This window comes from Phyllostomus discolor, chromosome 2 (assembly GCF_004126475.2).
Source record: "Phyllostomus discolor isolate MPI-MPIP mPhyDis1 chromosome 2, mPhyDis1.pri.v3, whole genome shotgun sequence".
Taxonomy (NCBI): domain Eukaryota; kingdom Metazoa; phylum Chordata; class Mammalia; order Chiroptera; family Phyllostomidae; genus Phyllostomus; species Phyllostomus discolor.
The window spans coordinates 23,357,205-23,380,253 of record NC_040904.2 but is presented as its reverse complement, the minus strand read 5'-3'; the positions used below and the strand labels follow the sequence as shown (position 1 = coordinate 23,380,253).

General features: G+C 38.9%; 1 protein-coding gene across 2 annotated transcripts in view; it reads right to left on the bottom strand.

Moving 5' to 3' along the window:
• KCNAB1 (potassium voltage-gated channel subfamily A member regulatory beta subunit 1) overlaps positions 1-23,049 on the bottom strand; it is a 307,769-nt gene that overhangs the window by 39,751 nt on the left and 244,969 nt on the right. For both annotated transcript variants that reach the window (XM_028505142.2, XM_028505144.2), the window contains exons 6-8: positions 21,370-21,414; positions 19,498-19,541; positions 7,553-7,639 (exon numbers count right to left, since the gene is read on the bottom strand). In XM_028505142.2, coding sequence (XP_028360943.1) covers positions 7,553-7,639; positions 19,498-19,541; positions 21,370-21,414 — 176 coding nt within the window. The remainder of the gene's footprint in view (positions 1-7,552; positions 7,640-19,497; positions 19,542-21,369; positions 21,415-23,049) is intronic.

The window sequence follows — 23,049 nt, the reverse complement described above, 5'->3', positions numbered from 1 at the left end:
TCTTTGCCCTAGACCCTCTCTCACTGTGCTTTTTACTTGGTGGAACAAACCATGTGACTCATGCACCCAATTTTTTGTGTGAGCCTTTCTGTTTTGGAACCTCCAGGATTGTCTGGTAATGGACTTGGAGGCTATGACTGCATCAAGGTCACTTCCCCCATGGTCCTGTTTACAGTGGGACCATGCAAACAATAACAACAAAAGAATGATAGCTCGAACTTTCTGAATAATTTTATACTATGTACTAAGCAACATTCTAAGCATCTTGTACATATTATCTCAAATAATCCTATTGACTCCATAGAATAAATATTATTACTTGCATTTTACAGATAAGTCAACTGAGGTTAAGAGAAGTTAAATAACGCGGCTAAAATCACATAACTAGTAAGAAATAGAAAGATGTTTTGAATTAGGGTCTGACTGATTGCAAAGTCTTGCCCTTCTTATCTGGGTGGAGGGCCAGCCACCCCCCCATATCTTTCTCAGTTAGATGTCCCGTGGACACCCTATCCAAAGTCTACCCCCCATACTTCCTATCCTTCTCCCAGGATTTTTTTCTCCACACTACTATGACCATCTAATGTAACTTTCTTACTAATTTAATTTCTGTCTCTCCCACAAGAATGTAATTTCAATAAGGGCAGGATGTTTGCCTGATTTATTAGCTTCAGCTTCTCCCAGTGCTAGGCACATGGTAGACATTCGATGAATATCAATTGGCTGAATGAGTGAATCCCATTGTTGAGTTTTTTTTCTGGATATACATTTGAAAATAAAGTCACAGGCTCAAGATAGCCTTTTGACTGAATATATTAACTCTGGGAAATGTATAATTACATTAACATTAAAGAGAGTGGAGAATTTCAGAACAAAATTCCAGGGAGAAAAAATAGGCTAGAAAAAAAATTCCTACCATGGTTGGTGTGGCTCAGTGAATTGAACACAAGCCTGCAAACTGAAAGGCTGTGGGTTTGATTCCCAGTCAGGGCACATGGCTAGGTTGCAGGCCGGGTCCCCTGCTTGGGGTGTTCGAGAGGCAACCGATCCATGTATCTCTCGCACATGATGTTTCTCTCCATTCCTTTTTCCCTCCCTTCCCCTCTCTGTAAAAATAAATAAACAAAATCTTAAAAAAAAATCCACTGCCAACTCTGTACCTCGATTCCTCCTTGGCCCTACCACAGAACCCAGCTTGGCCCCACAGCTAGGCCACCTTCCTTTTCATCACGTTACAGTTTCAGGGCCTTTGACTTCTCCTGTGATTACCTCTGAGGAGAGGCCCGGGAGGTTTATACGCATGTGCGTTATGTGGAGCATTCTAGAACGGGGCTATGTTTGTTCCCCTGCTGTAGGGGAGGCGCTGGACTCACACTGTTAACTCACCCAGAAATCACTTTCTGTGTTACCTCCATTTCCAGCTGAGGATGTGGGGCCTCAGCGAGGACAGTGACTCGCCCTTGGTACACAGCTTACCAGGTACGAAGCCAAGCTCTGAAGCTGTGTTCATCAAATGCCCCCTGCCCCGCAGTCCACCTTGCAGAAATATTGTTCCAATGGTGAAAGAGACTCCCAATAAACAGAAATGTGAGATTTCCTAAAAAGCCTCACCAGAGACTGAAAGAACCCGAAATGAACCCAGCCATCCCCCAATCTCATTTCTTAGAATGGCTGGAAAGAATTTCTCTATGACAGGACTTGCTATTTTGTAAAGGATAAAACATCAGCTGAATCGGTTGAAAGTAGCAGTAAAATTATTGGTAAATTCACAGTTAAAATGGAAACAAAACTGATTTCGTAAAATTGGAACACATTTTTTTTTCCTATAGGCTTGGTAGGGTTTGGCTCATTTTCTTGAATATGAAAACCATTTTCTCCAAATTAATTTCTTGAACACTCAGCTGTCTCAGCCTTTCAAGCCAGGAGGTTAAATCAGTCTGACAGATACCAGAGGTCCTCAGGAGCATCCTGGCCGGAGTCATAAATGAAATGTGTTAGATAATTCTAATTTGATATAGTAACCCTCAGGGACAACTGCACTGCCAGAGAATCATCCCTCCATTCACTTCTGCACACTCAGATATCAATCAGGTTTCCAGGGGGCGATCCAGCATCTGGATGCTGCCGCCGTGGCAGATGAAGAGAGATGGAAAGCCAGAGTGTCCTGGGGCTGCGTGCCAGCAACCCATCCTTCTTCATTCCACCCTGAAATGTGCTGAACGAGAATAAATACCAGCATGGTCATAGATGCTGGGAAAACAGAATAGGGTTTCCAGCAGGAAAAGTTAAGTTGTATCTTTAGAGTTTCATGTCTTCAGTTGCTCAAATACTTGTTCACTCATCTACTCCATCCTTCTATAAATGATTTAATGAGCAACTGCTATGTGTCTGGTGCTCTGCTAGACTGGAAATCAAGTTCATAGACTTATGTGGTCAAATACTGTAGCCACATGTAGCTATTAAGCAGTTGAAATGTGGCTGATCCAAATTAAGATGTGCTATAGTGGTGAAATATATAACAGATTTCAAAAGAGTTCCTATGAAAAAATAATCTAAAATATGTCATTAATAATTTTTATAATGATTACATGTTGAAATACTGAGTTAAGTTAAAATATATTTTTACAATTAGTTTCACCTGCTTCTTTTTTAACATACTAATAAAAATTTAAAATGCATATGTGGTTTGCAAAATATTTCTATCAGACAGCACTGTATTATACTATTTACAAGAGATTTCTTCCTGATACTGTTGTTATTATTATGACAGGTTGAGGGTGGCATTTGGGGAAGGTAAAAACACCTTAAGGCAAAAGGGATGATCCAGTGTGATTAGATGATATTTCTAGGTTTTAGGTCATTACATTTTTATGCTGAAAATTTTATTTTTGTTGCTACATTTCTAGATCCAGCATTCTGGAATTTTAAAAATGTGGGAAAATTGGGGTGCTCAGTATTTGCCACTTCCTGGTATTTCCTGAGCTGTCATGGGACACCCTAGATTCCTGAGTGCACATGGTAACACTAGGAAAACCCCCGGGAAAGAACTCATTCTTCACTCAGTGAAGAACTCATTCTTCATTGAGTTCTTTCCCGGGGGAAAGAATGGGTTGTTCGATGCGGTGATGTTACGGGAATGAAGCTAACTTTCATCTTGTCTCTCTTATTTGAAGTAGGACATCTGGGTTGTTTTATGTCTGCATTGACTGCTAGCAGAAAAAGAATAAATAATTTAAACTGTAATTGGTTGGGAATAATACCTAATGAATCAGGGAGTATCTGAGATTAACTAGTTTCAGCAAAATGCTCTAAATAAAAGTTAGAAAGCTCAATTCCAAGTGGTTTTTAAATTAAAATTTAATTTAACAATCATCATATTCTCAGATCAACAAAATAGTGGGCATCCTTCCTTCATTTTTAGAAAGCTATATAAGTTAAGATTGGTTTCCTCTTTCGGTACATTGTTTATACCCTCTTCTCCTGCCTATAATCATGCTCAATCACTTCCTTCCTGAAGCAGTGAGAAGAGAATTGATGAAGAAATTAGCCTGGCACTTGGGAATGACAGAAAACAAGACCCCCCCCCCCCAAAAAAATAAAACCCTCCTGGTGCAGGTTCTCAGACACTCAAATGCTGCCTGTCTACCCCTGTCTGGCATGACTCGTTGGGATGAACTTTCTCTTGTCTAATGAGCTCAAGAGAAAATATTAAAATACACATTGAGAATTTCTAGAAATGAGGGAATTAAGAATACGAGTATCACAGAGCATGAGGAACTGTCCATGGCTCTCTTGGGAAGAACACAGCAACATAAGAAAGAAGACAAAAACTATGGGCTGATTTTCTCCTCGGACCGGAAAACAGGCCATCCATGCCAGATATTGTGGCAGAGACAGATGGGATGGCAGCTGCTGTGAAAGGAAAAATGACTTACTACTAGGTGAACCAGAAAAAGTAAACAAGCAGAGAGGCAAAAGGACGCAAGGTCCCCTCTGTTGTCCGGAACATCTCCCTACAGCTGTAGAAGGTCTAATTGTCTTCCATGGTGCTGCGAATGAAGTGTCCTTTCTCCACTGAGTGCACACTTAGAATTCTTTTCAGAGGACTCACTTTTTACCTACTGGTTTTCTAAGGAAGGAGGGAAGGCAACAACTCATTGAATATATGATGCCAATACATTGTGAAGAAGATGCCATTGCTAATCTTTTTCTGGCTCAGTCGGTTGCTATATGATAAGCCTAAACTGGATGAAACTCATCCTAGTTTATTTTAGAAATGTTCCCAATTAACGTCCTTTCATGGTGCAAATTAGACGAGATTGGGTGCATTCACGGTGGTATGGCCGTAGATTCACGATGCAAATTAAATGAATGGGATCGGCATTTTAATAAGTTTAAACCAAAGTTGTTTAAAGTGTGCCTTAGAAAGCTGGGCCGGGTTTTCTCCTTAGGTCCCCCGGGGTTTAAAATGGGAGGTACAGCATAGCTATAAGTTGGTTTGTGTTGTGGCTCCATGGACTTGTCAGGGGATGGCTGAAACCAGTGAAAGGGATCTGCCAGTGCTAAGGGTCTATGATAGCATACCCAGGCACTCACATGTAGTATAGTGCCAATGTGTGCAGAGTTAATGTACGAAAATTTAGCAATACACACTTGCCAGCCACTGTTGCCTCACTTATATTAGACAGAAATGGTTGTAATTGAGCCTAAAATTGCCAATGTGAGTTGCTGAAATAAGACAACTATGTGAATAACTTTGGGAATTTTCTAGCTATTACAAAAATAGTGGACAAGTATCTAGTGATAGTTTTGTCACTATATTTGGAGAGGAAATTGAATAATTAATTAAACAGAATAACGTGGACTAAAAAAATTATTGTAGGGTTTTCAAGAGTAATTCTGATTATAGATAACATTTACTTTCTATATTATTTTTAGAAACATTACCGGCCCCACCTAAGCTAGACCCCATTGTACTTGTGCAACTTTGACTGACGTAGGTATGCATGTGATTCACAACATCACTGCCGAAATGAGTCTTAATCACAGTATGGGACCCAGCAACAGCTTAGGCCCCATTCTCTCCATTTTTAGAGGAGCAAATGCAAACAAGGCTGCCTGGCGATCCCTGTCTACTTCTTATTTTCTTCTTAGTTCCCATTTCTTCTTCTCTCTGTTGCCCAGGCCAGTGCTTTCCGCTGGTATAGAGAGGTAGAAAAGACAAAATATAAAGAATGCGTTTCCAGAGACGAGTATCCAACTGCCATTTCCATCGGGCCCACCTTGGAACAAATGGGTACATGAAGTTTGAGCGCATTTTCTGAAAGTTAGGGAGAAATCACAGGGAAGCTACTTTAACCTGGAGCAAGTCCTATTTGAGGAAATTGCTTGTGGTGTGTCCCTGCTAAGCCGTCCCAGAGGAATAAGACTCCAAGCCCGATGGGCCAGCTAGGAGTGGGTCCGCTCCTTGTGGGAGTGGTGGACAGAAGGCTGCATTGCAGCCTGACATGGCTGATGGCCACAGAGCCATGCTCCTTGACCCACTCAACAAGTGCCAATTCTTCATTAGGCTTCTGAGCTTGGACAATGACTCATGATAGAAAAGCTTCCTATTCCATTTCATAGAATTTTCTACAAGGAAATAAGGGAAACCATAAATTCCAACAGAGGCTAGACAATGCTGCAGCTCTTAAAAAAAAAAAAAAGAAAGAAAACAATTTGAAGCATCCTTCTAATAAATTTCTACGGTGTTTATACAACAGGCACCATTATCTTATGTATATCATATAGTTTGGCTCCCAGCTGAGAATTTCCTCCTTCTATAGGTACATAAAACAAATTATAAAATTATTTGTTGGAGAGACTACTGCATTATATCCCTAAAGTTAAAGATATGAGTAGGACAGGCAAAATAAGGAAAAAAGACTGAAAAATTCCAGATGTTCTTTTACCCTGTGCATGGTATAATTGCCAAGGACACATTTCCAAAGGAAAAGAGTGGCTAAGGCCTTAAAATGGGAAGCAACTTCAGTCTTTCACAGCCCCCGCTAAACAGCATTTTACTTGACACTTTCACTCACCCAGATAGCTTTAGCATTCTGTGTTCATGTTTCAGTGAGAATAGTGTGACATCATATTATCCTTATAATAACTACTTCTTAGACTAAAAACATTTACAACTTGCCATATCAAACACTCATTCTTTGTTTTGATACAAATATATGTTTTATGTCACTTCCATGGATAATTTCTTATTATGAATTTCCAACACTGATACTGCTTTATAATAAACTGCTAATTTACTCAGAATCAAGAGAGCAGAAAATGCTAGGAGAAAATTATATATTGGTCAGAAAAGCAACCTGTAGAAAAATCAATTATGTACTTTGATCATTAAAGCCTTTATAACTTCTAGAGCCCAGTAACAAGAATAAATTTTTATAGAACCTGGTATATTAAAATATCCTGAACTACTTTTTGAATCATTAAGGACAAATTTATCTTCACTATAATTTTATGTTGATTGCTCAAGCCTAATTCTTTGCAAATGTATAAATCTATGTCATATTGTCAACCTCAAATAACAAGAACATTCTTTTTTTCCCTCTTCTTCACAAATATTTTCATTTGTATTTGCCTAGGGTAAATAATAATCCATGATTGTAAAACTCAATTAACTAGAGCATTCTTTTTCTTTTTTTAATTGATTTGAGAGAGAGAGAGAGAGAAACATTGTTGTTCTACTTACTCATGCATTCATTGGTTGTTCCCTGCATGTGCCCTGACTGGGGATTGAACCTGCAATCGTGGTGTATCAGGACAACACTCTAATCAACTGAGCTAGCTGGCCATGGCCTTGGACATTCTTTTTAGCTTATCCTCACAAGTTATCTTTTTTTTTTCAATAATCCTAGGTAGGTTCCACAAATAAATACAAAGTGAAGAAAATCTGTTTCAGGAATGTTCTGAAAGCTTCCACAGGAGGTGTCTAAACTATTGTTTTCAAACAGTTGTCATGGAAAGGAAATAAAATGTTGAAGCTCCTTGAGAATCAAAAACCAAATTGCAACGGAGAGTCTCGTTTTGAGCAGTGGCTCCTCTGAAGCCTCTGCTCATGGTCCCACCTAGCACTTGTCACCACAGACTGGAGAGTAATCAGACCAGGAGTCATTATAAAATAGGGAGACGCTCAGATGACTTACTTCAAATAACGACGGCAGGGTTATAAACTCCCCTTCCAATTAGTTTTATTGTTTTAGTTGATGGAATCACAGAAGTGAAATGAACCTGGAAAAAGTGAGCACTGTACCCAGCAGGAGCCACGATTCCAATGCCTGCAACTACTTTAAAAAATAATGAAGATGCAGGATGCTGAGTATTGGCTGTCCATCCTGCAGATTGGGTGAATACTGAGGCTGAAAGACACCGGCCGGAAAAGTTTTTCTTTTTCATATTCAGTCAAATCGGGCTGACTATATTTCACTTCTCCCTGTGAGTGGAATAAGTCATCAAGCTACAATCAATACCTCCTCTGTGACATTTCTGTACTCACCTTCCATGGGGGTGTTGCTGTCCGGCCGGTTCGCGAAGACCACGTCCACGTACTCGAGCTGCAGCCTCTGGAGCGAGCCTTTCAACCCTGGGACCAAGAAGCAGGACAAACCATAAGAAAAAGTCCAGATATGAGCACTATTAGAAAGGGCTCAAGTGTGGTTATGTTTAAGAATTTCCCTTTAAAAAAAAATTGGATTAGTTTCAGAAACACATTGAACACAGTGATGTGTTCATTGACCCCTAAAACCTTGTAAAACTATGTCAGAGGCTGATTTTGTCCCCAACAAAGAAATGTGATAGAATTTTCTCAGTGATGCTAGCACTCCTACCACACTGGAAAATGCATATTTAAGTGATAATCTTGCACAGTGGCTCATGTGTGGCAGTATCTCGAGCAAAGTTTAGAATAAAAAGCAGCCTAAGAGTTTCTTCTTGAAAAATGCAAATTAATGTCATGTGTTGGATCACATTATTAATGGGCTTATAATGGGATGGAGATGCAGAGCAAAAAATAAGAATAGTAATATAAATCAGAAATGTGACTACCAGCCAGCCCCACAGTGCGTTTTAATAGGAATAAGGTACATGAGGGCATCACTCAACATCTCACTTATTTGAACAAAGTTCAAAGAACCTTAATGATAGTTGAGCTCTACCATTTCTGTTATTCTCTATTCTTTGGGGGAGAAACAAAAAACCTGGAAGCTATAAAGACCGAAGAGGTAATATAAAGGACTGAGTGAGAGCATAAAACGGAATCTGGAACCCATAATCTGTGTTTCAACCCTAACCATTTGGACACATTCCTGTAAGGACTCAGGAAACATCTATTTAATTTCAGTAAAATTAACACTTCCCTGAAATAGCATGTATTGTATATAATATACAACCAAAAGGATGACAGTGTGCAAGAGTCATTTTATCTCATTTCCAGGAGGCACGGCATTTCCTTATCAGCCTGTTTAATTCCTCAGGAAGACCGGAGGCTTTTCTCTTTTTATTATAGGCATAAAATTAATTGCATGTTAAATGAGGCTCTTATAAATTTAAATTTGGCTCATTTAAATTTGAGTTTTCAAACTGGTTTATTGGCCAGTCACAATTACCTTTCTGACAGGAAAATTGAGTGCTCAAATACAGTTCCGGAAACATTTTTCACTCACTGAGAAGGGACTGTCGCTGGTGGCAGCTTGTTAAAGGAAGCACTGATGAAGAGATTAGGGAAGACAGGTGTCACGAGATCTAACGCCTGCTCTTGAAGAGCTGTGGTGACTTTTGGGCTCAGGGTGTTACCAGCTACCTCAAGAGGGAGATCGCAATTACATTTACCTTAAAAAGCACTATGATATGAGCCACTTTTTGGAAGCAATCGTATCTATGGAGGAGGTAAGGGGAGGACAAGATAATGAAGCAAACAGCTAAACAGAGAGTTACAAGATTTGAAAGGTTGGAAATCTATCCTAGCATGCTGTGTGATCTCCCTTGGCTTAGTTTACCTTTTTTTGGTCACTCAGTTCTCTGATCTGCAGTGAGGATAACAGTATTCACTACCTTCAGAATTGCTGCTCCAGAGAGCAAATCAAATCAGTGTCAAATAATTTGTAAATGCAATAGTCTATGGAAATGTAGTAATTGGAACGGTGGTGGTCACATCTGGAAAGGTTCAGAATGAGAGGTGCCAAAGACTAAATGCCAGAGATTTTCACTAGATCTGCTGGTTTTGGAGGGAGGCGTTTAGTGACGTTCTGGCCCGTGCCTGGCACCGAACACAATGTGCTCCTTTCTGATGATGGCCCTCTCCTTCTGTGTCTCTTCTAAGCAGCTCAGTGTGGGCTGAGAATAAGCAGGAGAAGAAGCTGTGACTGACTTGGCCCTGTCGTGAGGCTGTGTGATCAATCATGACTTAAGTCACTTACTCTTCTGTGCAGAAAGCATGTTCTGAATTCCAATTTGATTCTGAAACTGTGCTGAGCTCTGGGAGTATAAGGATGTATGGACATTGCATTCATCCCCAAGGAGCTAACAGTGCATATCAAGAGTATCTATTGACATAGATTCATTATTCAAGTTAATAATATGTACTCTAAGTAATGGTGTGAACTGGATAGAGTTATTGCATTTGGTAATTCTTTACCTATCAATTCTTTCTCTAGGAAGCATAGATTCAAGTGTATTCATGTAAGAAACGATGTGTTGCATCATGTTAGTGATCCCCCTGTCCCTGCTCTTACTTTAAAGCAGAGTAAAAGGAGATTGTGTCTCTATGAGACACTATCCACTCACACTGAAAATCTCAAGTCTTGTAACCTGTGATATAAATTATGGATTTTACTCTTCATGAGATGGAAAAACATTGGTTGGGAACTGGAAGGCAAGGAAATGGGAATGAAGCAGAGAAGTAATGTTTCCCTGAAATATTTAATAGGATAGATTTCCATTTTCAACTGATCATTCAGGGGGCTGAGAATGACCTGTAGGGGACAAGAGAGAAAGCAGGGAGGGAGACCACTAAGGACATTACTGCCCCAGATCAAACTTGGACAAAGTTGGTGAAAAGTGTTTAATTTGGGGACAAGTTGTATAAGCAGAAATAAGAGGACTTGCTGGTCTACTGGATATAGAGTTTGGAGATGGAGGACTCAAGGATGACTCAGATTTTTGGCACGAGAAGTGAAGTGACTGTTAGTAAAATGAGGAAGTCAACAGGAAAGCAGATTGGGAGCGGTGGTAGTGGGAGCCGAGGTAAATCTGAACAGTGTATCAGTCGACCACGACATGGAGCTCTTGGCAGCTGGATGGACCAGTCCGGCTTTCAGGCACACCTCTGTGTGTATAGGTGAAGTACAGGATTTGGGATCCAGAGTACTAATTTGGACTGCGCCAAATGACCTTGCCTATGTCTCTTAGCCTCTCTGGGTCTTAGGTTCCTCATCTGCCCAAAGACAATATGGAGTTAGATGAACTTTCTTCTTTGACTTTTCACGTGTGTAAGCCACACCAGGTAGTCCTTTCTCTTCCTATCTGGATACTTTGATCTTGTAAAAATAGCTAAATCACAGCAACAGAAAGATATGTGCAATAAATGTCTCCTTGAGGACTTCTGGCCAAGATGGAGGTGTAGGTAGACACACTGTGCCTCCTCTCCAAAAGGACAACAACAAATTTAAAAACAAAAAGCAACAAGAACTGCCAGAAAATCGAACTGTATGGAAGTCCGACAACCAAGGAGTTAAAGAAGAAACATTCATCCAGACTGGTAGAAGTAGTGGAGACAGGCAGCTGGGCAGAGAGGACTTACGGCAAGGTGGCAACTGGTAGACAGAGTGGTCCCATATTCTTTTGCAGATAAACCAGAGGGAAAAATTGGGGAGCGAGATAGACCACACAACCCAGGGTTCAGGTGCGGGGAAATAAAGCCTAAAAACCTCTGATTGAAAACACCTGTGAGGGTTGAGGCAGCAGGAGAAACTCCCAGCCTCACAGGAGAGTTTGTTGGAGAGACCCACAGGGTCCTGGAATGTACACAAACCCACTCACCTGGGAATCAGCACCAGAAGGGCCCAATTTGATTGTGGGTGGCAGGGGAAGTAACTGAAAACCAGCAGAGAGTGGAGCAAGTGGCACTGTTCCCTCTTGGACCCCTCCCCCACATACAGTGTCACAACGCAATGAAGTGGGTTGCCCCACCCTGATGAATACCTAAGGCTCCTCCCCTTATACATAACAGGCACATTGAGACAAAAAATTATGGCCCAAATGAAAGAACAGATCAAAGCTCCAGAAAAAATACAACTAAGCCAAGAAGAGATAGCCAACCTATCAGATGCACAGTTCAAAACACTTAATCAGGAAGCTCACAGAATTGGTTGAATATGGTTGCAAATTAGAGAGAAAAATGAAGGCTATGAAAAGTGAAATAAAGGAAAATGTACAGGGAACCAACAGTGATGGGAAGGAAACCGGGACTCAAATCAACAGTTTGGAGCAGAAGGAAGAAATAAACATTCAATTAGAACAGAATGAAGAAATAAGAACTCAGAAAAAATGAGGAGAGGCTTAGGAACCTCTGAGACAACTGTAAACATTCCAACATCTGAATCATAGGGGTGCCAGAAGGAGAAGAAGAAGAGCAAGAAATTGAAAACTTATTCGAAAAAAGAATGGAAGAGTATTTTCCCAATCTGGCAAAGGAAATAGACTTCCAGGAAGTCCAGGAAGCTCAGAGAGTCCCAAAGAAGTTGGACCCAAGGAAATACACACCAAGGCACATCATAATTACATCACCTAAGATTAAAGATAAGGAGAGAATCTTAAAAGCAGCAAGAGAAAAGGAGACAGTTACCTATAAAGGAGTTCCCATAAGACCATCAGCTGATTTCTCAAAAGAAACCTTGCAACCAAGAAGGGGCTGGAAAGAAGTATTCCAAGTCATGAAAGGTAAGGACCTATATCCAAATTACTCTACCCAGCAAAACTATCATTTAGAATGGAAGGGCAGATAAAGTGCTTCCCAGGTAAGGTCAAGTTAAAGGAGTTCATCATCACCCAGCCCTTATTATATGAAATGTTAAATGGAATTATCTAAGAAAAAGAAAATAAAAGATATGAACAATAAAATGACAACAAACTCACAGCTATTAACAACTGAACCTAAAAAACAAACAAACAAACAAACAAACTAAGCAAACAACTAGAACAGGAACAGAATCACAGAAATAAAGATCACATGGAGGCTTATCAGCAGAGGAGTGGGAGGGGGAGAGAGGGGGAAAAGGTAGAGAGAATGAGAAGCATAAATGATAGGTAGAAAGTAGACAGAGGGAGGCTAAGCATAGTATAGGAAATGGAGAAGCCAAAGAACTTACATGTACAACCCATGGACAGGAACTTAAGTGGGGGAATGCAGGTGGGAGGGGGTGTGCAGGGTAGAGGGGAGTAAAGGGGGGGAATGAGACAACTGTAATAGCATAATCAATTAAATATATTTAAAAAAATGTCTCCTTGAGAGCCATTTAGGATTTATTTCCCATAAACAAATTGTCAAGTTGTATTTCCACTTAGCAAATGTTTGTTGAGCACTGGCTTGGGGCCAGGTATTGTTCTACGTTTACGTAGACATACGAAAATGCATTAACCTTGGCTCCAGAGGGGCATCCTGACAGCTAATGATAACCTAAGGAGGAAAGTGCTCCAGTGTCGTGAGTGCACTTGCTGAAGGCATTTTTGACATTAGCCTGTCCCTGGACACCAACCCAGCATCTGTGGGAGCAGATACAAGAGAAGCAGGGGAAATGCTTCCTGCCCTTGAGGAATGACTAGAAATTAACTGGCAATTCCTCAAAAGTCCACAGGATAATAAATTATGTTATTCAAAGGAAATGGCTTTCAAGTGACAATAGTAAAGAAAAATCTAAGTTCATTTTTCTTTTAGGTTATGAAGTTTAATGGGAACTGTATTGTTTATAAGGTGATCCTTAAATCAATTTATACCTGTTTTACAAGCAACTGTCTAAAGACATATGTTCAGTCCAGATTGGCAGAGAAGCAGACGGATCCGGTGCTTAGTGTTGCAAGTTTAACTGTGCGGAGGCAAGGAGATCGATAGTCTGGAGATTCTGCAAGGGTTCTATTAAATATGCTGCATTGTCATCTTTTATACCTACCACACATTTGATTTCCTATCTAGCTTGAAAGAAAGTTGCCATAAGTAATGTATACAGTTTCCCTATATGATTTTCCAGGTTCTTCTTGGCAGACCTCCTAGTGATGATTTAAGACACACTTGCTTTTTTTCTTTTAAATAAAGACTGCACTGCATTAGAATAATATATGTGCCTGCATCTTCTACTATAAAACATGATTATCCTGTTGGATAATTTCAGTTACTATGAACATGATACACTGTGAAGGAATTCGGTGGTGAATCCATTTGTTATAAAGTTTTTTTAAATTAAAAAATCATAAAATATCTTTTTTGAAAAAATAGTTTAGATAGGAGAGTTTAAAATTTGCCATTCATTAAAATAGTTTAAGCAGAGCTTTCTCAGATTTTCTTTTTCTATTCCGAAAACAATGACGGTGCGTTTGTGTTTTGAATCACATAAGAAAACTGTTGTTTACCTGAAAAGCAAATCCAGACTTACACATGGGCCCCATAAAAGCACACAAACAATTTATTCTTACACTTTGGCTTACCAAACCATTTTTATTCTTTCATGTTAGATACCAAAGAAATTCCATCTACTGAATTTTAACACTGGCATAAATTTGGGCTTAATGAATGTTTGTGGAATGGTAAATGAGTAGATAGACTTTTGGAGTCTGCAAGGACTTTGGGATTCTAAATGGATATAATTACCCTGTTAGGGAAATTTCCACCCCGCCCCGCCACATTGTGAATCTAAGGAGAATGTTATTCCTAACTGGCTCTAAGTCAAGGACTTCAGGCTCATTGAAAAGGTCTTTCATATGATTTTTTTCAAAACTACATTATGTACATGTCAAGCTCATTTTACACTTTATAAGCTAACTCTGGTGGCCAAGGTCACTCATCACACAAGTGGCCCTGAACTCTACATGAATCAGGCTTCTGTCTTATCCTTTAAAAGCAGTTCTCAAATGTAATGTGTGTACAAATCTCCAAGGTCAAGTCAGGTCACTTTCATCACAGGAGAAGCACTAATGAAACCCAAATTTTCTAAATCATTCAAACCTTATTTTGGGTCTTAGAAATTCAATGTCCTCCCCCTTTTTTTCCTGCAAAATTCACTCAATTCCCTAATTTTAGCAAGCCTAGAAATATCCTTTTTGCTGACTCTCTTGTACTCATGAACAATTTTTGTCTTTGGATGAAATGATGAACTATAAAATAATAGCAATAATAACACCACAATAATAACTGATCCAATTTTTTTCAATCTTGAAAGTTTGAAATTTTGTGTTGAAGTTTGAATCTGGGTCAATTTGAATTTCAGATGAACTGGTTTATCCATCCTGAGAGATTAGTTCCTAAGAGAAGTCCTGAATTATTTAAAAGGAGAGAGAATTTTCCCTGGCTGGTGTGGCTCAGGGGGATTGAGTGCTGGCCTAAGAACTAAAAGGTTGCTGGTTTGATTCCCAGTCAGGGCATATGCTTGGGTTGCAGGCCAGGTCCTCAGCTGGGGGTGCTCAAGAAGCAATCACACATTGATTGTCTCTCCCTCTCTTTCTCCCTCTCTTCCTATCTCTCTAAAAATAAATAAACAAAATCTAAATTAAAAAAATAAAAAGAGACCAAAGTCAAGATATTTCTATTAAGTTGTATGAAACTTCAAGAAAACTGATATTTAAGGAAAGAAAGAATTCTATTCAAGAAAACTGATTTTAAAAAAAGAGAGAGAATTCTAAAATTATGAGCAGATGCTGGTAAATATTAAAGCAATAGAGATTTAGTAAAAAGCCCAGTAACACGCTCTTCTTTTTCTCTTCAATTTGTTTGTTGATTGCCAGTATGAACCATTCTCTGGATCTCTTTTTTAACCAGTTAGAGTAAAAAGAAAAAGAAAACAAGGATTCTGTAGGCAGCACGCTGCTGCTTTGTTTGTTCAGTTTGTTGCTGAAGCCTACTTGGGTTTATTTCTTACCCACAAACTTGGTCAGACGACACAAGTCAGGAGGGAGGATGCTGCAGCAGGAATGGTAACCATTTGGAGAGACAAGTTGGGTCTGACTTTACAATGTCAAATTGGACACCAAGGCCCAAGAAGGGATTTTGTTTGGGTGAGGAATTTGGAAGCTTTCTCTAGTGTTAGAATGTGGTCATTCACTGCGGCAGCCTGAGAATGTTCCCTACTTAGTAAAGGGTGTCCTCATCCATGGAATGGTGATAAGCAGTTGCACTAGTAAGGATGATGATGATGATGATGATGAAATTTATTAAGTGTTTATTATGTGGCAGACACTGTGCTTAATACAAATGACCTAATTTCAATCTATATATAGTAACATCATAAGGTAGCCCATCTATAGCCCATCTTATAGTCAAGGAAATGCAGACTTAGTGAGGTTAAGTAACATGCACCAAGTCCCCCAGCTCATAAATGCCAGAGCTAGAACTCAAACCAATGTTTGTCTGATTTCAGAGCTCAAAATGCCTACAAATATATTAAAAATTAATTAATGAGAATTTCCAAACTCAAAAACTACAGAAACAATAAAATATAATTGTGTATGTATATACGCATGTGTATATGTGTGTGTGTGTCTACATACATACATGTGTGTATGTGTATATATATATCCTAAGATTTGGCTTCAAAAGTTTCCATTTTAAATTAAATGATTGAATACTGGAACTATTAGTTTTCCAGTAGAAGTCTAAGATATTTCCAAAAAGATAACTTTATAGATCAATAAAGATTCCCAACTTCCAAACTGGGATGAATGTCTTCAAATTCAGCATTATCTTTCACAGGAGAGAAAAGTTCACAATGAAATGACAGCCTGGGAGAAAATATTGGCACTGTATGTAACCAACAAAGAGTGAACATCATTAATACACAAAGAACTACAAATTAATAAGACCAAGACAAACAACTCCAAAGAAAAATAGCCTAAGAATATGAGAGTTAATTCCCAGAAAAAGTAAAACAAAAATATAAAAAGAAACTCAAACAAAGAAAAAAATGTATAAATAAATGTATAAATAACAAATAAATAAAACTAGTTCATTCATCAGATTTATACATATCTTGTGTTCATGGATTAGAAGAATTAACAGCAATAAAATGTCGATACTACCCAAAGCAATCTATAGATTCAATGCAACTCCTATGAAAAATAACAATGGCACATTTCACAGATCTAGAACAGATATTCCAAAAAATGTATATAGAACCAAAAAAGACCCAGAATAGCTTTGGCAATTCTGTAAAAAATAAAGTTAGAAGGATCACAATACCTGATGTTAAACTATACTACAAGGCCACTGTAATCAAGACAGTCTGGCATAAGAACAGACACATAGATCACCCAGAAATAAACCCATGTCTCTATGGTTGATTAATATTTAACAAAGGGAGCAAAAGCATACAATGGGAGTAAAACAGTCTCTTCAATAAACAGTGTTGGGAGAACTGGACTGGTACATGCAAAAAATGAAACTAGACCACCAACTTATACTATATACCAGAATAAACTCCAAATAGATAAAAGGCTTAAATATAAGTTATAATACCATAAAAGTTGTAGTGGAAAACATAGGCAGTGAAATTTCAGATACTCCATATTGCAACATTTTTGCCAATATATCTCCTACGACAAGGGAAATAAAGGAAAAATAAACAAATGGGACTACATAAAATTAAAAAACTTCTGCATGACTAAAGAAACCATTATCAAAATGAAAAAGGAACCAACTGTACGGGAAAACATATTTGCCAATGATACATTGGACAAAAGTTTAATCTCCAAAATATATAAAGAACTCATATGACTCAACACCAGGAAGAAAAACAACCCAATTAAAAAATGGCCAAAGGACCTGAACAGACACTTCTCCAAGGAGGACATACAGAGGACCCATAGACATATGAAAAATGCTCAATATCACTAGCCATCAGTGAGATGCAAATTAAAAGCACAATGAGCTATCACCTCACACCTGTCAGAATGGTAATCATTAATAAATCAACAAACAACAAGTGTTGGAGAGGTTGTGGAGAAAAGGGAACCCTAGTGCACTGTTTGTGGGGATGCAGACTGGTGAAGCCATTGTGGAAAACAGTATGGAATTTCCTCAAAAAACTAAAAATGGAACTTTCTTTGACCCAGCAATTCCACTGCTGGGAATAAACCCTAAGAATCCTGAAACACCAAATTCAAAAGCACTTACGCACCTCTACGTTCACAGCAGCACAATTTACAATAGCCAACTACTGGAAACAGCCCAAGTGTCCATCAGTAGATGAATGGATTGAAAAGCTGTGGTACATTTCCATAATGGAATACTATGCAGCAGAAAGAAAGAAGTCCTACCTTTTGCAACAACATGGATGGAATTGGAGACTATTATGCTAAATGAAATAAGCTGGTCGGTGAAAGAGAAATATCATATGACCTCAATGATAGCTGGAATCTAATGAACAAAATAAACTAAAGAGAAAAATAGAACCAGAGACTTGGAAACATGGAAGAGACTAACAGCTGTAGGAGGGGAGGGGAATTAATAGAGAACGGGTATGAATGACCCATGGACACGGACAATGAGAAGGGATTGACTGCGGGCGAGAGGAATGGGCTGGGTAGGGTGGGACAAAAGGGAAAAGGCTGGGACAACTGTAATAGAATAAACAATTTAAAAAAGAAGAGGAACATAAGTTCATGTTAAAATATGCATTATTCTTTGACTTACCAATGCCGCTTCCAGTTCCTATCTCATTTACATAAGAATGGTCATTTGCACAATTCTTTATAAATCGTATGTGTATGTGTATACATGTGTATCTAAATTTATTTTAGTTGAGAAAAAAGTAAAGTTTAGGTAAATACATATAGCTTACTTCCATTGGTTTGACACATATGTTTTTGTGTTTGTAAGTAGGTTGTGCACATGGATAAGTCAGTGTAACCGCAGGGGGAAGCTGGGAAGGATGCGCACCAAATTGGCAAACTGGGAAAGAAGGGGAGGTGAGCAAAGGCGAGACTTCACCTCTTTGTCTACTTTTATTTTTGAGGAGGTGGGATTAGAGTACACTTTATAGTTTCGGTGACTTGGGTATTTCATAAATAAAGTGAGTTTTAAAAAGGATAAAAATCATCTGTCTGATTGATAAATTATGAATCTAAAGTTATAAAATCTTGGACTTTTATGAAATAGTTCATGAACTAGTATAAAGATGTTGGAAATATATGGCAGCCCCTTTTAATATTGTTTTTTTTAATTGAGAAAGGTATAAATGTAAAATTTTGTAATATATAAAAATTCCTGACAATTCTCATAATCCTCACAGTAAAGTACTCTACTATGCAACGGTTCTTGCAGGCTGTTTTAGTTCCTGTTTATCTCTGAGCTGTACGAAGTTTTGAGTGCCATCCCAAAAGCAATGTCATTGTGAATCAATCACCCAGGGGAAATTTTGCACAAATTTTTTTCCACGCATATATACTCTTTTTTAAAAGTATAGCAGTCGTAAAATATGTCCACATAAAACGTGTATACAAATGTTTACAGCAGCATTATTCATGTAAGAGTCAAAACATGAAACAACCCAAATGCCCACTAATTGATGAATGGATAAGCAAAATCTGGTATAGTCATACAATGAAATGTTGTCAATAAAGGGGAATGAAGAACTGACACACACTACAATGTGGATGAACATCATGTTAAGTGAAAGAAGCCCGTCACAAAATATCACATATTGTATGATCTTGCTTAATTATATGAAATGTCCAGAACTGGCAAATCTATAGACTTGAGATAAAAATAGATACATGGTTGCTTGGGGCTGAAGAAGAGAGAGTAAGGAGGGGATCAGAAGGGACTACTAGTGGGTACAAAACTTCTTTTGGGGGAAATGAAAATGTTTTAAAATTAAATTATGGTGATGATTGCACAACTCTAATTATACTCAGGAACAGTGAACTGTACACTTTGAATGGGTAAACTTTTATGGTTTATAAATTACATCTAAATAAAACTCTTTTTAAAAGTCTTATGAAAGTTTTATTAATGTTAGCATAACTGTAAATAAGAATTCTAGAAAATTTGGCCTTTTTCTGAATTTCCCTTCTTCCCTCTGTTACTGCACTCCCCACACTCAACCCCAGGAAGAAACCTGGCTGACTGTGGCTCTTTTTATAGCAAGTTTTCTCCCTCCCAATATGCTTTGAACCTGTTTGGTTGACAACCTTTCTTGAATCAGCAGCCCACAGATGAAAGTAAAATGAAGCAGCAGTGCCTACCTTCAATTATATGTTTTCTTGACAACCCTCGTTCCGTTTCAGCTCTAAGAAGAAAAGAAGCAAATGACTTTGAGTGGGGTGTGCTTTCTTTGATCACTGTTTCAAAAGTACAGAAGAATAATCATTCTGGATTCCAGACTGAATGGCTATTTTGTACCCTGTTCTTGGAAAATTCTGCACCACTGCAGGCTGAGGGGAGAAGGCAGGCGGGCAGCATACTGAGCCTCTTTTCTCCGGAGACCCCAGGCAGTGAATCAAGCATGTCCATCACCACACCATGGTAATAACTACTCAGCCACCCACACTTGTCCATACATAATTTGACACACAGCTCAACCTTCCCACCTTGTTCTTACCAATCCTAAGCAAATACAATGCAACACAACACAACACAACACAACACAACACTCGATATAAGTCTGTTAGCCTATTATAATCATTGCCGTGCTGCTGGTGCCATTAGCTTTTCTGAGAAAGGAAGCAAATTTGAAAGTGTCTTTTGACTTTCAAAAGAAATGAACAACTATTGTCTTTTAAAATGTGATAAAACAATGTCTTTAAATTAGTATCCTAAGATGACCAACTTTTAACGAGGACTTTTGCCTTTTCAGACCATTCTCAAGCTCTGGCCAATTAGAAAGAAATGTGGTCCCTGTGTTTTAAAGTATTGATGAAATGTTTCTTCAACATCAATACTTTTGGCGACCTCTTTTATAAGCATAGGCGCCATTTGTCTTCAGTGATTTCGCATCTTTTATATTATATAAGACTGTATGTAGTACTCTACTACACATCGGTGCTTGCAGATTGTCTTACTCCCTGCTTGTTTCTAAACGATAGGCCAGGTTTGGAGCTCCACTGCAGAAGCACCAAGCCATGGCACCATGAATCAGTGCACGGACAGTGAAAGTCCAACACATTCCTCATAGACGCCGTGTTGCTTTATTTTTATGTAGACTACATAGTAGTGCAAACCTAAGTTCCATTTTTGTTTTTGTATTCATCATAAGCAAGCTCAAAAACAAAAACACGAGTGTGTGTGTGCACACATACATTTTGATTACAAGATTTATAAAAAACTGGCCTCTGCCTCCAATTTTGTTTTTAACTGTTTCCTATAAATTACAGGATAAATAAGGTTTCATTTGTGCTTGGTTTTTGTTGATAAATCTTTAGATTTCCATGAAAAGGTTTATGGAATAGTTTGTTGCATTCGTACATATTTATATTAAAGGCCAGACTTCTAAGTCCTGCTGGGTAATGTAAGTACAAGTTTAAACACCAGGGGGTTCATCAGAGGGCAATTCAGCCTCTGACATTTGTTCTGCATCCCACACCGGAGAGAGGACGTCTCTTTCATGTGGCCTGACAACGAGGGACACAGGAAGCTTTGCGTTCTTCTCTGCTGAGATGCCCCTTTTGGTCAGCACTTCCAGAGCCCTCTGCAGAAATGATCAGAGACTTGCATGTGGGGCCAGACAGGGTATTTTTATCTTTGCATTCCATAGAAGTCTCCGAGTTTTGGTAGATTTGAGTAGCTTTTCTTCTGTGATGCTATGTGCTTATTTCCTTTTCCCAAAATTTGAACTCTATTTTAGAAATGGTTTTAAGTATGAGGTTGGTATTTGAAGACTCTCCATGAATCACTTAATAACAAGTGACCACATACTTTGCACTAAATTTCCCTGGGATCATCTACCGAATATTGAATCCAAGCTAGTTGCTATTTCCTTTGAGTAAAAAACAATCCTCTTTCTCTCTAAACCAATTAATTTTGGTATATTAGGTATAAAATGGTTGCCTCGAAAGATAAAAGCACAAACTACTGGTTGTTTCCTGTCAAGTAGGAAAAGTAAAAGGTATTTAACTTACTTTCCACCCCAGTAGAGTTTGGTTGTAATGACCAGGCTGGACCTCCTGTATATTAAACAGAAACACACACACGGAGAAATATTAAATAAATTGCTGGTTATTGTACTGAACCATACTATTATTATAACACAAAAAGAATTTATTGTACCTCGCATTTTTTTAAAAAATTGGTAGAAAGATAAATTTGTTAATTCATATCACCGCAAAATGAGAACGGAGAGAAGCTAGTGAGTGAGGACCTGAAGTCAGGTCCCACAGGTAGGGGCTGAATGGAAGTGATCTCTACCCGCAGGGGCTGGATGGAGGAGGTTGAGGGCTGTGACTATGGGCTGGGTGCTGGCAGAGCTAAGATAAGTGGTAGACATGGAGGGTCAGCAATAGCACACGAGAAGGGGAGATGAAAGGACTTAAAGGATGCATTGCTTTAGGGTCTCAAACAAACAGCCACCAACTAACACTTAACTTAGTATCTGACATAATCTTGATGAAGCATAAGCTTTCCTGGGGGTAAGTCCACCCTCCCTGGACCTAGTAGCTCTGAGTCACTACCCTAACCAACCATCCCATTCACAGGCAGGAACTGACTATAAGGAAACATGAACAATGAAGTAAATTTTAATGGGCAATAAGCAGGAATATATTTCTATGAGTGTCTTATTGAATGGAAATGTTATTTCAGAAAAACAGTCCAAAAATCCTTATCTTAAGGTAATAAAATGTGGAAATCCTGTCAGCAAACATAGTACTTTCTCAAAACCACACCCAAAGGGAGGAAATCCATTCTGACCATGGAATAAGAAATACGTCTGGAGAACTATGGTCATATAATTCACAATTTGGGAAGATCTCAGTGTAGTTTAGTTTCTCTGAGTATGTAATTCAATTGAACTCATCTAGAAGAAAAATCATTTGTGACTCAAAGGTTAAGACCAAACTTGGGGAGTATTTGCAATAAGGCATTTGTAAAATTTCATCATCTGTAGCAGTGACACATCGGGACCCTCAGGTATAAAAGCCTCACATGGTTAATGGTAACCAATGGGGAACAGCAGTGACAATTCTGACAACTTGGCTGCTACAAGAAGAATTTGTAGAAAATGTCAGCAACCCATCCCACCGAAGTTAATTCCCTGAAAAATAGTTGGAATCACTGTAATGGAAGGTCTACAGCTACAAGCATCTGGAGACTACACACCCAGGTGAGCTGATGCACTTCCCAGGTCGATCCTTGAGTCTCGTGAGACCTAGTAGGGTAGTGATCTGCCAGGGGGAGCCAGGTCTCCTTTGGCAAACACTTCCAGAGCTTCATCAAAAGGCTGGATGAAATATTATTAAAAAATGAACGCAGCCCTTGTGATTATTCAGAGCATTTGGGCCTGCCAAAGCTGCACATCCTCCTCCAATACGACCGCCATAGACTTATTCTTCCCGAGTTGGGCCTATGTGGCTGTGCACGCGAACATTACCGTTCGGACAGCAAGAGTAGACAGCAACCTGGAAAGTGATCCCTCACTTCACAGGGGCATGTAGAATCAGTGAAGAATGATCACAGAAATGTTTTACTTTGATGCAGAACAGCCTTCAAAATACTTCTGCACACCTTATGTCACTTTGCCAGCAGGATACTTTTTGAACAGCGATGACATCTATGTTACAGGTGGAGAAACTCAGACTCAAAGA